At 43.4% G+C, this 16,376-nt stretch overlaps 1 protein-coding gene across 1 annotated transcript in view; it reads right to left on the bottom strand.

The window, feature by feature from the left end:
- The window catches only part of ZNF185 (zinc finger protein 185 with LIM domain), an 82,184-nt gene that overhangs the window by 32,485 nt on the left and 33,323 nt on the right, over positions 1-16,376 (bottom strand). Inside the window, exons 16-23 of the mRNA XM_066582125.1 lie at positions 15,751-15,819; positions 14,016-14,087; positions 13,453-13,560; positions 10,773-10,838; positions 9,058-9,177; positions 7,475-7,567; positions 6,924-6,989; positions 6,120-6,164 (exon numbers count right to left, since the gene is read on the bottom strand). Of these exons, the coding sequence (XP_066438222.1) occupies positions 6,120-6,164; positions 6,924-6,989; positions 7,475-7,567; positions 9,058-9,177; positions 10,773-10,838; positions 13,453-13,560; positions 14,016-14,087; positions 15,751-15,819 (639 nt within the window). The remainder of the gene's footprint in view (positions 1-6,119; positions 6,165-6,923; positions 6,990-7,474; positions 7,568-9,057; positions 9,178-10,772; positions 10,839-13,452; positions 13,561-14,015; positions 14,088-15,750; positions 15,820-16,376) is intronic.

Below are 16,376 nucleotides of genomic sequence, written 5' to 3'. Positions count from 1 at the left end.
AGCAGTGGGGAACAGGGGGGAGCTCTCTCTCTCCCCCCCCCCCCCCCCCGACTTCCCTCTGCAACCCCCCGCTCACCCCTGGCGCCCCCTGAATCTTTTCGTTTGAGTAGTCAGTTACTCGGAAAAAGCGGTGCTCGAGTGCAAAAACACCCGAACCGAGTACGCTCACTCATCTCTATCCATTAACGCTCACAATGGCTAAGTTCATAAGAAAGATTAAGTCTTTCTGAAGATCCTTTTGCTTGGAACGATTATCATTCCAAGAAGTGAAAGTGAACAAAAATTGTTCATTCTAAACGCCACCAACGACAAAAGATAAATTATTCACTTTTCGCTCATCACTCATTTTATGCAGGCATACAAAAAACATCGTTGGCTCGTTAACTTATTGTTCAGTGGAAACACCGATCGTTCAGTCCCTCGCATTGAGTTATACAGTCAATGTCAAAGCCTTAATGATTTCTCGTTTGAATGAGCCAACGATGTATCTGGCTGTATAAACAGGCTGCCCGAGCAAACAAGCGTACTCTGACGCCATGCGCTAATTCACACGATATATTGGTTGGTGTAACTGGACTCTTAGGGACTTTTACATGAAGCGATTAATCATTGGAATAAGTGAACAATAACAGAATCATTTTCCAGCGGCGCCCGTTTATACGCGCAGATGATCATTTACTTGATCCTTTGTCAGGAAATAGTTCAGGCAAGTGTGGAATTGTCTGTTGGATCTGCGAATGATTAAGCGATCGCTTTCTACACAAAATGACTTACAGATGGTGAACAGCGATTTAAATGCCTTCGTAAAAAGAATGGCGAATGATAAGAAACAAATTATCGTTCCGGATTCAGTCGTTGGCGATGTTCACACTGAACGACCGTCAGTCAGTTTCACATGATCCAATGATTAATTGAATGATAATAGTCCCGTGTAAAAGGGTCTTAAAGGCTTATATTCTAGAGATAAGCGAGTATACTCGCTAAGGCACATTACTTGAGAGAGTAGTGCCTTAGCTGAGTATCTCCCCACTCGTCTCTAAAGATTCGGGGGGCGGGGAGCGGCGGAGGAGAGTGGGGAGGAACAGAGGGGAGATCTCTCTCTCCCTCTCCCCCCCCCCCCCCCCCCCGCCGCAACTCACCTGTCACCCGCACCGCCCCCCGAATCTTTAGAGACGAGCGGGGAGATACTCGGCTAAGGCACTACTCGCTTGAGTGATGTGCCTTAGCGAGTATACTTGCTCATCTCTAATATATTCCGGTTGCCCAAGAATTTTTGTAAACTCTCAGAAACGACTGCTGTTGGTATGGAAAAGCTGTTCTTCACCGTTGCACTACCTCCCGCCTATAATTTACCCCCCCCCCCCCCCCCCCCGTCCTGCCCTGGAGGTCCCACTCCCACCCACACTGCAGCTTTCCAATATGGAGTATTCTGCATGGCCTCTGTAACAGCCATGTACTACATTACCCATAATCCACTGTTATCACCCTTCTTCCATGTAAGTTCAGCTCTCATTGCTTGGAATAAGCATTCGCCTTTACGCATGCGCAATACAGAGAAGAACGCACACTGCTGGCTTGTGACAAACACGCATGCGCAGACCACTGCTCATTCACAAAGGCTTCTGAAATGAACGCGGGAGCAGTCAAGGCTGCACATGCTCAACCCCCTGGGTACATTGCCTACAGATCGTATCAAAGAGCAATTACAAGGAAACTTTATCAAGAGTTGGGCTGTCAAGGTAAAACTTTTACAGAACAAGCAGGAAAATCTGTAATAACCTCAAAGTGCAAAGTTTAAGATCTACAAATGGTAGTTGCTAGTAAGAATACTTCATGTTACTGGAATACCCCTTTAAGTCCTTCTTAAAATCCAAGCCATGTTCTTACTTGTAGTACCATACAAACATCATTGATCATTTTCCATGGGAGGCTCAGGGATTCCCAAATCCCATATTTCCTGTTGGGGGAGGGGTATTTTTGGTGTAGCAGTAGCACAGCAAGACCTGTTCCTCTGGGTTGGGCGAAGCCATGAGAGGACCCATCAGAGGACGTGGGGATCCCCTAAACATTATTCTGCCATAGGTAAATCCTGAACACATGAACATGGCATAAAGGTTTGGAGATGCTGCAGCCGTGTGGCTCATGTGCTGCGGGAATTACACAGTAATCCATAATTGGCGTGATAAGAAGATATGCGTCATTGTGGGTAATCTATTCAGGGTTTTTTTAGTGCATAACAAGTTTCACGTTCCCTGGATATGGTGCTATGATACAGTGAATATGACATGTGAGATATGTGTCTTATCTCATCCTGCATTAAACACTGATAAGCTGTGTACTGTAGATGTGACATACATGTGAATGTGAAGACTGACACCGAGCAAAGGTTATGGAACTAAATCACACAGAAGACGCCTAATCGTAAAAGTACCATCATGGTATATTCACGCAGACGATTTTCAGTGCCATTTTTGGACTGAACAAAATTATCTGAAATCGCATTCATTTGAATGGGATATTTACCCGGGCTCGGATGAGTAAAAAAAAAAAAAAAAACAACATCGCAGCTTGTCTTACTTTGTTGCAATTTTTGGGCGAGAATCACCCATTGAAGTCGATGAATATGTTTAATGATGCGAATGCAACTAGTTTTTAATGCATGTAACTGTGGGAATGATAAAAAAAAAAGAAGAGACCCACGAGGCAATTCACGTGTCTGCAATATGCAGATGAAACGCGTGCATGAAAAAAGCCAAAACATAGGAAAATAACAGAAAAAAAATTGCAACGACTTTTCAGAACTGAAAAAAAGGCCACCGGTGCGCACGCGGCCTCAGCGGGTAATGGCTTGAAAAAGCGAATTCAAACGATGATAGCAGGTCAGTGGAATCATCGATAAGGTGATGAGTGATCAGTCGCCAGTTGTTTTGTTTCAGCTTTCCTAAAAAATAGTCGCTGGTTGATCAAAAGTCGTCTGATGTGAAGCCAGTCATATGTATATAAACAACTTGTGAACTAATTTGCATGGAGATCCGTGTATGAGCGATATGTCAGCAAACAACTAGAGAACAATCATCACTCTGTGTAAGAGCCAACGACTGGCGGTTATTCCTGACTTTACTGAGCGACTATCTAAAGAATACGGTAGTTTTGGCTCTCACAAGGAAGTTTGTACACGGAATGTTTCATCTCACTACTGCCATCTGCTGGATCTAAAATATAGCAGAACGCATCATAAACAGTAGCGGTGGGAATTACAGGGCAAACCCTCCAGCTACATATTGTATATCCGGTGTTACTTTGTATTATTTTGTTATGTAATAAGTTATGTGGCACTCTCATAGGCAACTTCATGTAACGTTATTTGTTGTTCTTGCTATTGTTTTATTATTATTGCAAGCTTTTATATTTTAGGTTAGTCACCTTGAGGTGTATTAAAGAGCAAGGGGAGAAATTGGTATCAGAGACATCGTCTTCCTGCTGGCAGTCATCATTATAATGAGAGATCAGTGGTTAGGAAAAGTTTGCTTTGCCAAACTTTGGAAACAAGATGGGTTTGTCCCGAATTAGTTCTAACCGAACCGGACCTTCAGCAATACCTCTAAAATACCAATCACGTACAAACAACGGTGGTGGTAGGTCCGTGCTCAGTACTGCTGCCCTGCAACTGGGTCCTAGGATCAAATCTGCCAACATCTGCATGGTGTTAATATGTTCTCCCCGTGTTTCATAATAATCACATTTATATAGCATACGCATATTACACAGCACTTCACATCACTTGGTATTTACTGTCCCCATTGGACAATCTATATTCAACTACCGTATTACTATGTTTATAAATAAGTGTATGCACTATATACAGTGAGTCCAGAAACTCTTAGGACCCCTTCACTTTTTTTTAACATTTTGTTATGTTGTAGTCTTATGCAAATTAAAACAAAATTTCAGGTTTTCCCATCATTCTGCACTCAATACCCCATAATGACAAAGTGAAAACAAAATGAAATCTCTGTAAAAAAAAAAAAAAGAGAAACTGATATTTTGCATGGACATCAGTATTCAGACTCTTTGGTATGACACTTGACATTCAGCTCAAGGGCCTTCCATTTCTCTTGATTGGTAAATTCAGTTGATTCGACACAATTTTAAGACACCCCCTGTTTATATAAGGTCTCACAGCTCACAATGCATATCAGAGTCTAAACCAAGCCATGAGGAGGAGAGACCTGCTTGTAGAGCTCAGATACAGGATTGTGTGGAGGCACGGATCTGGAGAAAACTACAAAAGAATTTCTGCAGCACTGACAAATTCCCAAGAGCCCAGCGGCCTCAACGATTCTTACATGGAAGATGTTTGGAACAACCAGGCTCTTCCTAGAGCCGTTCAATACACCAAATTAAGCAATCAGGGGAGAAGGGGCCTTTGTAAGAGAGGTGACCAAGAACCCAATGGTCACTCTGGCTGAGCTCCAAAGATCCTGTGTACAGATGGGAGAAACTTCCAGAAGGTCAGCCACCACTGCGGTACTCAACAATCTGGGCTTTATGGCAGAGTGGCCAGAAAGAAGTATCTCCTCAGTAAAAGACACATAAAATCCTGCCTGCAGTTTGCCAAAAAGCACCTAAAGGATTCTCCGACTGTGAGAAACAAGATTCTCTGGTCTGATGAAACCAAGATTGAACTTTTTGTCCTTAATTCTAAAGGCCCATTTACACTGAGCGACGATCGCTCAACAATCGCTCAAACGACAGTTTGAGTGAGAGATTTGAGCGATCATTTTCTATAAACTATTAAGTAGGTTATTAGCGTGCAAATGAAGCCTTTAGCTGAATGCAATTAATAGCTGGAGGGCTCTTATCTGCATTCAGCTCCTTTGTTCTCCGACGGGTTAAATAGCTGAAACAATACTATCCGCACTACTCAGTGTGCGGTCCTGATAAGACCACACGATGATTTTTAGCCTGGCTTGAATTTAACAATCAGCCAGCAGTGCACGAAAAGTTCACGATGGCCGCATGTTTAAACGCAACGATGATCGCTCAAAAGATCGCTTTTGAGCGTTTTTTTAACGATCATAGCTCAGTGTAAATGAGCCTTTAGTGTTCTTTCTGGAGGAAACCAAGCGCCGCTCATCATCTGCCCAATATCATCCCTACAGTGAAGCATCGTGGTGGCAGCATCATGCTGTGGGGGCAGGGAGACCGGTCAGGGAGGATGGAAAGCTGAATAGTGTAATTTGTATACCGCAAAGTATAGAGATAATCTTAATGAAAGCCTCATCCAGATCACGAGGGACCTCAAACTGGGCAGAAAGTTCACCTTCCAACAAGACAATGACCTTAAGCACTCAGACAAGACAACACAGGAGCAACTTATGGACAACTCTGTGAATGTCCTTGAGTGGTTCAGCCAGAGACATGACTTAAACCCAATGAAACATCTCTGGAGAGACCTGAAAATAGGTGTCCACAGACGGCCCCCACCCAACCTGACAGAGCCAGAGAGGATCTGCAGAGAAGACTGACAAAAAATCCACACTCAGGTGTGCAAACCTTGTGGCATCTTATAAGCAAGAAGACTGGAGGCTGGAATAACTGCCAAGATGCTTCAACTAAGTACCGAGTACGGGGTGTGAATACTTATGTCAATGCAAAGTGTTAGTTTTTCATTGTTTCTACATTTACTAAGATTTCTAACATTCTGTTTTCACTTTGTCATTATGGGGCACTGAGTGCAGAATGATGGGGAAAACTTGGATTGTTTTTTTTTTAATTTGCACAAGGCCCCAGCATAACAAACTGTAAAAAAGTGAAAGGGTCTAAAGACTTTTCAAACCCACTGTACATAAGAGGAGATTATTATGAAGAAGAAGCCCACACAAGCACAAGGAAAATATAGAAACTCCATGCAGATGTTATCAGTTTTTAGCCTAGAGCCCAGCACTGCCAGGCAACAGTGCTAACTGCTGAGCCACAAGATACGAGGAGGCACCGCTGCCACCCATTGGCTGGGACCAACCACCTGAGGTTCACCGCAAACTGCAGTTTTTGCAAAGTTCAACCTGAAACCGATTTCACTCAACACTAATTGTAACATTTCCCATTCTATAACCTACCTGGTGTTTGAGTTGTCAATCACATCAGTCCAAGAGATCAGATCGCTACAATATAGAAATAAACATTTATATCAGACACATTGCTGAACTTCACAAGCTGCTAGTTTTATAATGATAAAATACAGGCATTTATCGCATCTCGACCTGCAGAACCACCGTGATTCAGAGAAAAGGGGTGTTTGCAGAGAGGCTTCCAAATCTCCTATACTATAGAATGATCAGGCTTGGCACAGACTGGGAATAGAGCGACTCAATGGATATGCCACAAATATCTATTGTTGGAAAATCCCTTTAAAGTTATGATCCAATGACTGCAGGATGATATCTCTTTGTCAATGTGATGCCAAGTAAGACTCGGGTATTACACTGTAGCGATGCTAATTATCTGTGGAGGCACAGCAAGGCTCTAGGGCTCTCATAACTCCTGGCTCCCAAAACCATGATGATATGACCTTCTGCCTCAGATATGCTACACGGTCACGGATAAATGAAGCTTCAAGCCCTTATTAGTACTGCAAAAAAACGTAGGTCTGGACTTTGGTAAGAAGTTCTCATGAAGTCTGCTGCTTGATATTAAACTGATCGGCAGGATCACCGGCGTAGGTATAAGGGGTACAGAGGTAACAGTTGCACCTGGAACTGGTGCCTAAGAGGGTTCCAAGTCATATAAGACGACATCAGCGTTATAAATGGGATATAGTAAGTTGAGCCACTGTTACAGATTTACACCGGGGCCCAGGAGCTTCCGGGTGGAGCAGTTTTTGTTTTCAGTTTTACTATTTACAGAAGGATGAAGAACCCGACCTTATAGGAACTTCTGCGTCTTCTTTCGGCTTGGTTTCCATTCTGGGTGCAGGTCTAGGGGATCTGCTGAAAATACCATATAACACAAGACGGATTCAGTACAGATATTCCAAGTCAGTGAGACTGAGATACAATGCATGCCGCTCCTGTGACCCGGCAGCTGGTAAATCTGGTAAATACTTCTAGGGCAAAGCAACATTTTAGGAGGCCAGAAGCCTGAGCAGAGAACGAATGAGCAGATACTTCCTGCGGTCCTCTAACCTTATAAGATACGTTTTATATGCTTTTTGTGGCTGTCGAATAAGTCAGAACTCAGAGGGCCGCCTCATCCCAGACCTCAGGAATTACTATCTGAGCAATTTACCCACTAATTGTATATTAAACAGTAAAGCAGCGGTTCTCTGATTTCTGGAAAGGTCGCCCCATAGATGAGACAGGTTACAACTTACTAATATACACGCCCTAATATTACTCTTATATGACTTCATCGCTATAGTTCAGCTATGATAGGACTGAGGAGCGTTTGATTCTCTGCAGAGAACATCTCTTACCTCTCAATCCTTGTCTCTGTGGTGATTCTTGTTCGTGTTGTTGTAGTTGTTGTAGTTGCTGATCTGTTGGATACTTTACTGTTATCTGCATCCCTGGAATATAACAGGAGACATTGGATGACTACATACAAATCATGGAGCACTAGACAGAGACATGCCGACAAGACAGAGTTCTCTTACATGGGATGACAGTCAGGCACTTAAGCTCCCAACAGCAGTCCCAACTATTATTTCTGCTGTGCTTTTACCCGGGTGCAATAATCGCTCACTGAAGTGAGGCGGAGCGTGTTAGAAATCTCTTCTAGCTGCTTGCCATCATTTAAAGTAAACAAGTAGTCATTCATAGACAGGTCGAAAGTTGCTTGGTTTTAGGTGACCTGAAAACCAAGCGACTCCGACAAGTAATGGATTCTTGCTCACTTGCCCTGCTGATTCCCGTGTTTACACAGGATGACAGTTGCCCAATCATTCAAAAGAGCAAGCAGTCAGGTGACGATCAGCCCATGTAAACGTACCCTTAGGCCTCATGTCCACGGGCATAATTGGATTGTGGATGATCCGCAGTTCAATATGTCCCATAGACAATCATTGGGCATCTGCAGGCTTCTGGATCTGGATCGCATTCGCGGAAAAAAAAAAAGCATGCTCCATTTTCTGTGGATTCCGCATGGACGGCTTCCATTGAAGTCAATGGAAGCTGTCAGATCTGCGGCACAGACACAGTTGACACTGCGGAAAAGCATGAGATTTTTTTTAAAAAGCAACGCCTGGACGCATCCACCGTGCAGAAGAAAGAAGATTCGGCCACGACGGAGAAGATCCGCTAAGCAGCTGGACAGGTAAGAAAATGTCTTTTTAGGCCTTATGGCTGTGAGCACAGGTGGAAACCGCTGCGGGATACCACACTTGGAAACCATTCGTGCCCGTGGACATGAGGCCTTAGGTAGGTAGATGTATAGATAACTATTAACAATAGGCAGCATTTATAGAGGAGTCCCTCCTACTTTTACCTTTTCTGCATTGAGAGGACATGGAGTCAGGGTCCTGAAGCTTCACACCCTATTACTGCTGATAGAGGGCTGCTTTCGACTTTTGTTTGCAAACAGATATATAGATTTAGGGGTGTAACTACAAGGGGTGCAGAGGCACTGGGGCTTTGGAGGGGGCGCATAAGGTCTCTCTTCGTCAATGAATGAGGGGACGGTACTAGAAATGAAACCCTGGGGTGACTACCCACTACAGTTCTTTTTCCCTGCGTAATTTGCGGGGGGGGGGGGGGGTCTCTAGGGGTCTATGGGACTGGTTAATGTTAAAATCGCGATTTTGCGGTAAATTGAGATTTTGCCGCGATGCGTTTTTAACATTAGAAAGTCCCATAGATACCTGGGAAAAAAACGCAGCAAATTTGCAAACGCTAGTGGGTAGTCACCCTTATACTGTAGCTGGGGGACCCAGTCACAGATATGCATTGGGTCCCAGAAGCTTTAAGTTATGCCTGTAGATAGACAGATAAATAGTAGAAAAACGCTTGGTTTCACAAAAAGTGCGTCGGATGGACTGCTATAGTTTGATCAATAGTCTACCTTTCATCTGTGATGTGACTGAGCCTCCCAGGTCTAGCCTGAGCCCTTGGCTGTGTACTCTCTGTCACACTTGAAGGCAGCGATGACGATGGTAATTTTAAGGAATCTGGTACATCCGTGCTGTTTTAAAAGAACAGTAGTGTGAAATGACACATCATCTCAGAACTCTACTTGCAGAAGGTCCGGAAAGTCTTCAGACCCTTTCACTTTATTACATTTTGTTATGTTGTATCCTTATTAGAGATGACTGAACGCACTCGAGCACCGCTTTTTTCGAGTAACTGACTACTCGGGCGAAAAGATTCGGGGGGGCACCGGGGGTAAGCGGGGGGTTGCAGAGGGGAGTGGGGGGGGGAGAGAGAGATAGAGAGCTCCCCCCTGTTCCCCACTGCTACCCCCCGCTCCACCACGCCGCCCCCGCCCCCCCGAATCTTTTCGCCCGAGTAGTCAGTTACTCGAAAAAAGCGATGTTCAATTGTGAAATCGCCCTAAACGAGTACGTTCGCTCATCTCTAATCCTTATGCAATCACATTAAATGAAGTCAAGTTAAAACCAGCTTTCCCATAACTTAATCCAGAGTCCTGATGTGCCGTTAAATAAATCTATGTCAAAGGAATCTAAAGAAATTGCCCTCCGAGTCACTAAATGTTATTCCTAATATTCACAAAATGTGTTTTTTTGTTATTTTTTCTTAGTAGCCTCCAGATCGATCAGCCCGCACGCTCGGCCCATGGTTAGTGCAGTCAGTTACCTATAATGGGGCATATATTAGTATTATGTTAGTGCACCGCTGTCTCATGTGAGCAGATTTACTTACGGTTGTGTATTTGTTTCCTAAATGCATAACTTTCTAAGTTCCATGTATTCTAAAATACTTTCAGTGTTAAGAGGTTGTCTGGTTTAGGGAATCCTTTTTCAGTTACCCTCTTAGTAAATTCTGAGTGGATAGAGGGGATCCCTCTTCCCGGATTCTTATGTATTAGCCTGAGTTGAGAGCAACTACAAAGAGCGTTTCTCAAGAATTGTGCAATGCTTCATTTGTCCTGTGATGGCGCTGCAGGGAAATGTAACACTTGCTTCAGCTTTCACCAGGGATCATTGGTGATCACTGGCTGATCGCTGGGGTCCTAGCTGCAGGATACATCATGATGACTTATCATAGGGAACGCGCTACCAACAAATATCCGGGCAATCACTGACACACTAAACTTCAGGCGTGCTCTAAAAACGCACCTCTTCAGGGAGGTATCCCATATCCCCTAAATCAAACTCCTCTTTACTCTGCCTGGTAACATGCTCCCTGACCTACTGACTGCAATCCCTGCTAGCTGTAATCAACCGCCGTCTGCAGTCATACTGATTCAGCCACTACACGGCCTGACCATTGTCTATGTGTATTGCATCCCACACTCTCTACCCCGCCGTACCGTGCACATCTCCAGCCCTTTACCTTCTGTATCAGCCCATTATCTGTAGTATGTAAGCTCGTTGGAGCAGGACCCGCACCCCTATTGTTTCCATCAATTGATTACTTCATGTAACCGTGGTCTTGTTTTATTTCCCCTGTATTGTAAGTGCTGCGGAATATGTTGGCGGTATATAAATAAAGATTATTATTATAGGGGAACCTCCTAACAAAAAGATGTGACTGTTACCTCTGCACCCTCCAGCTACGTCCCTGATGGCAGTAAATCAGTACAAAATGAACGCTTACTTGTCTGTTGTTCTTGTCATAGAGCGGCTTTCCACTGATGGCTCAGATGACTCTTTGTTGTCCGGACTGTAAAGAAGAACAATTAAAAATGAGAGAATTTATTATAAGGCCTCATTCACAAGGTCTATTGTACTTGTAGATGTTGGGTTCAGTAGAACCATAGCTGAAGATCTTACACCCAAAATAGAGACCATTAAATACGTCTACAATATGCCTGTGTAAGTGAGACCTAAATGACATTGCCATGATAATCATACAGAGACTCTGACTGTACAACAGGCTATAAAGCATTGTGTCCCCGTCTCTATGGGCATCTCCGTATGACTGTGCATAGAAAGACAGCTGTCAATCATTGGGTGGGGGGAGGGGCTAGCCTTGTGGGTGGGCAGGGCTAGCTGCAGCTCATAAATGCCGAGGACCAGTCCTCAAACAGTAGAAGAACGGTAGATCCCAGCACTCCAAGTAGAAAGCTAAATGCAAAACTTTATTAAGAAACATTAAAAATTGCAACTTAAGGTTTTGAATATTTTTTACTTTTTTTTTTTGCTTTTAACTTTATATTTGGAGTGCCGGAAACAACCCTTCTTCTACTGTTTAGTACTCTGACCCACTGCCAATGCAGAACTATGTATCTCTGTGCACCCAGTGGATGAGTGGGATGAGCTGGTTCATCATATTTAAAGTTGCTGTCTGAGCAGTGGCGTAGCTATAGGGGTCGCACTTGTAAACTACCCAGAACTCTCCCTCACTGCATTAACTGAAGCTGCAGTGCAGTGCCACAAGCTGGCGCTCCCGCACCTCCCATCTTTCAGAACTCAGAACATGGCTGTCGGCCATGTGACTTCTTGCTCAGTATAGCCCGCCTCCTTTTTTCCCCTACCTTATTGCTTGTAGCAGGAGGAGTTTGGCAATAGGAATTTCCGATGCTTGGAGTTTGGGTCAGGTAGGGACACACATCCTTATCTTATGACAGAACGTTTGGTACCCAGCAGACCCCAATAATTATAATGGATGAGATAACACTGCATGCTGCGCTATTTTGTCCAGGATTGAAACATAAATCAGTAAGAGCGCCTCCAAGAGGAGCCACTAAGGCTGCATTCGCTTGGCGCGGTTTTCACGCACCATAGCTGACCGATTGCCAGATGGTCAGATATCGCCCGTTAAAAGAACACATTGTTTCATTGTGTTTATTCACTTGAGCGACTTTTATCTCGGACCGACGGTCTGCGATTGATTCTCACTTAATGTCCTATTTGTGGGATTCTGTTTCAGAATCGCCTAATATTTGCTACGGCCGCAAAAAAAAAAATCAGATCGCATTCGCATGGAGATGTGATTTTCAAGCTGGTGCGATATGATTTTTTCTATTTTTCTTGCAAAACGCAGCACACTGACGGCACAGATTGCAGGCTTACGAGTGCTATGGACCAATATCGCACTCGCCCAAATATATATATATGTAGCAAATCCACAGCATTTTACACTTTAAGCAGAGATTTCACGAAGTCTCATCCACAAGCTGCATAAAAATCCGCAGTCTAAGGGCGTTAGCGCATGGCGTGTTTCTGTCTTGTTACTCGGCCACAATAGTCATGGCCAGATAACGGGACTAAACGAAACCACTGATTTCAATTGACTTTCGTGGTTTTGTTTTTACTATCGGGATTCTCACCCGCTAATTGTACAGGAGAGAAAAGATAGGAGCCACCCACACAAAGTATTAACCAGGAATGATGGGACGCAATGCTATTTTTTTCTAACTCCTGCGCTCTGGCATGGAGTTTGAAAAGCCCAACAAGAAAAAAAACCTTGTTAATACGCCACTCCGCTCTGTAGCGGTGAGCATTATAGTTGCACACAAGGCCTTCTGAAACCGCCCTAAATGGTCCCGTAGTGAATTTATGCTGTTCTGCAGATTCGCTGTGGATTTCTCCAGCCACAGCCGGTTGTATCCTAATGCAATGTTCATATTCTGTATCTTTTCATTTTTGTGTTTCCCTCCCAGCTTTCAAAAAAATAACATTTTTATTTCTCCATTGACGTGGCCATCTGAAGGCTTGATTTTTTTTCATGATGAGTTGTGTTTTTCAATGAAACCACTTAATGTACCATCTGATGCACTAAAAACACTTTTAAACAATTCTAAGTGGAGTAAAATGGAAAAAAACAAAACTATTGTGCCTAGGAGGCAGACCCCCAACTATTTTTGGGGCATACACACTATGGCAAAATGATAATAATCTCGATAGATGAGGGTCCTGAATAGAACACTCTTAATTATGAAAAGCTGAATAGCCTGCTTGAAAAAAGGTGTTGCAAACCCAACCCCCCCTTAATGACTGATTGTTCGTAGCCAATCATTTAAGAGACAAAACGTAGATGTCCTTCTATATGTGGAATAAGTGAATTGATAAGGGGAGAACGAGCGTGGGGAATATACATTGGTGTGTTATATAATTGGGGAATATACATTGGTGTGTTTGTTATGGGATATCTCCCAAATGTAATCTTGTACTATATTCTAACTACTAATAGTATAACTACGGCACGGACGATGGCACCCCTTGGCCAATATGATCTGATGTGAATGAGAACCCGTGGAGCATCTCCATAAATATCTGACATGATGAGCCTTAAGTTTCCAAAATATATCTTTATTTCCACATGCAAAAAATACCTTTCATCACGAAGGACGGTGATCGTCGCCGGCTCAGGCTTGACTGTTTTGCTCTCGATGTTGGTGCTCCATGATGTCAGTCTAGGGCTCTCCGAATGGCCTGTTTCCCTGTGGAGAATAATTGATACTGATAAGAGTGATTGGATGGACGACCCATTTAAAGGGGACTTTCTGGACTTAACTATTGTTGACCTGTCCTAAGGATGGGTCCTCAGTAGTTGATCGTTGGGGGTCTGCCTCCTAGGCCTCCTACCAATCAGTTGACTGAAGAGACAGTGACGCCCCTGTGAGTGCCACGGCTACTTCACTCCATAGCAGGCATAGTATCGTACATTATATAGCAGTTTTGCCTGGTATATCAGCTCAATCACATTCACTTGAATGGGACCGTGCTGCTCTCAGACCATGTGACTGGTGAACGTAATTCCTTCGATCATGGGGGTGCTGAGCTTTGGACCCTGATGATCAACTATTGATGGCCTATCCTGAAGATCAGTAGTTTGGTCTTGGAAAACTCCTTTAAGTATTGGAAATTGTAATGAAACAAACCCTATGGCACTAACCTGGTAGTTACTGTCTGAGATGTGGACTCTGATGACTGAGGTAATATCTTTGGTTTCCAGCCCTTCTCAAAGCTGTAGATGCAAAATACATGTTCATACATTAACTTTTCCGTTGATTATATTAAAGACCAAATCAACAGGAAGTACATGGTGAATAGGATGAGCGATTATGACATTTGCTACATTTATGGCCCATTAGAACGAGCAAGAATGGAAACCTAGGGGGAGCCAGCTTGGAAGGATACAATGGCTGGCCCGATTAGGAGGGTACTGTGCCTGACACGCTATGAGGACACTCTACCCTGTTCCCTGAAAATAAGACATAGCATGATTTTCCAGACTTTTTGAGGATGCAAAATGATTTTTCAGGCTTTTTGAGGATGCTTGAAATATAAGCCCTACTCCAAAATTAAGCCCTGCTAACAGTTAAATAAAAAGTCAATTTAAATAGTGTCCAGGCAGCTATACATGTAAAAAAGTTAAACCTTTTTGAACAAAAATTAATATAAGACACTGTCTAATTTTCGGGGAAACACGGTACTTATTCCTATGTAGGCATGAGCTGTACTTGGGAGGAGGGCAAAAGTTATGAGGTTTGTGGAGTGTTTTACATATCCTATGGCTCTAAAAGTAATTCCTAAACGTTGCCATTTATGACATAAATCACTATGAGTGTTGAGAAGAAATGTCTAAAGGGAACCATGACAAACTTATACAAACTTATAGAACTGCCCTTTAAAAAACAACTTTTGATTTCTTAGAGTGACGTCACAGGTTTTGATCAGTGGGGGTCTAGGTCAAAAATGTCAACAGCTCGCTTGATGTTTGTTCAGTCATGTGGCAGTTTGAGTGATTATCTTTGCGTGTCAAAGGGCCTTAAGTTCAGCGTGACTTTTAAGGCGGCTGCACACTAGGGTAATTTAGTGCCTGCAGCCCACATGTGACAGTCGCGCAGCAAATATGCAATGACATTGCGTACTTGCCGATTGCCATACACTATCTTGGCATCTATACGCGGGTAATACCTGCCATGATAGAACATGGCATGAGTCTTACTCCTTGTAAGATACAGAAGCTTGCAAAAATGTGTCATTTGCAAATCTTTAGCTATTGCTAACTTTGAGATTTAATTCACCAACCTTGAGGTTAGTTGGCTAATTAATTTGTCCCACATCTACCATGTTTACCCGAAAATAAGACAGTGTCTTATATTAATTTTTGTTCAAATTAATTAACTGTTAGCAGGGCTTAATTTTGGAGTAGGGCTTATACATCAAGCATCCTCAAAAAGCCTGAAAAATAATTTTGCCTCCTCAAAAATTTTGGAAAATCATGCTATGTCTTATTTTCAGGAAAACAGGGTAGTACGTGATAAAGATTTTGGAGTAACTTAAACTACAAATCTTTCTATTCTCTCTTTAGGATGATTGAAGCCATAGCCCTATGGACAAAAACACACAGGCTTATGCGTAACTACACTCGCCGCTACAGACCGTAGTTGCGCATGAACAAGGTTTTTTTCCCTTTCTTCGGCTGTTCAAACTCCGCGCCAAAACAGAAAGTCCTATCTTTTCTCATCCATGCAATTAACGGGCGAGAATCCCGATAGTGAGAATGAAACCATTGAAGTCAATGATTTCCTTTTGTCCCGTTATGTGACCGTGATTATCACCCCATGTTATAAGTCCTAAAGCGATGATCCTCGGCATAGATTTCCACAGTTCACATAGAATACCTGTTTATGTCATCGTACAGATAAGCAGCCAAGATATCTGGAAGAAGGTCGCATTTCTTGGTCTCCACCCTGCCAGAGAGAACATTGCGTTATTTCTATATTTACATTTGATTTCATAATGTGATCTAAAGGCACATTTACAGGTAAAACAGGTTAGAACAGTGAAAAGTGCAGCAGAGCAGAGCAGGACAGTCACAAAGTAAAAGGAAGAGCCAGGAGCAGTGCTCTGAGCTCCCGCCCCCTCTGCACTATTTTCAATGAGGAGAGGTGGGACAGGGGTGGGGCCAATTATCACCACTTAACCCCGCCCCCGCCCCACCTCCTTTTATTGCAAATAGTGCAAAGGGGCGGAGAGGAGGCAGAGAGGGGGCGGGAGCTCAGTTCCTGCTCCTGGCTCTTCCATCCTCCCCCCCCTGCACACGAGGACACCGTATATCAGCTCGGCGTGAAAACCGAGCCGATATACAGTCATCTGAATCCACCCTTAGGTCCATTTCCACGGGCGTATTTGCGTGTAAAATTTACACGCACAATACACAGAGAATAGAACCCATTGATGTCAATTTTGCACGTACACTTCTCTTGTGTGCAAAAAGTTAGAACCTTTTTTGTGCCCATTTGCGCAC

The sequence above is a fragment of the Eleutherodactylus coqui genome, chromosome 10 (assembly GCF_035609145.1).
Source record: "Eleutherodactylus coqui strain aEleCoq1 chromosome 10, aEleCoq1.hap1, whole genome shotgun sequence".
Classification (NCBI taxonomy): domain Eukaryota; kingdom Metazoa; phylum Chordata; class Amphibia; order Anura; family Eleutherodactylidae; genus Eleutherodactylus; species Eleutherodactylus coqui.
Note: the sequence above shows the minus strand (reverse complement) of the source record. Positions and strands in the feature narration are given on the sequence as shown.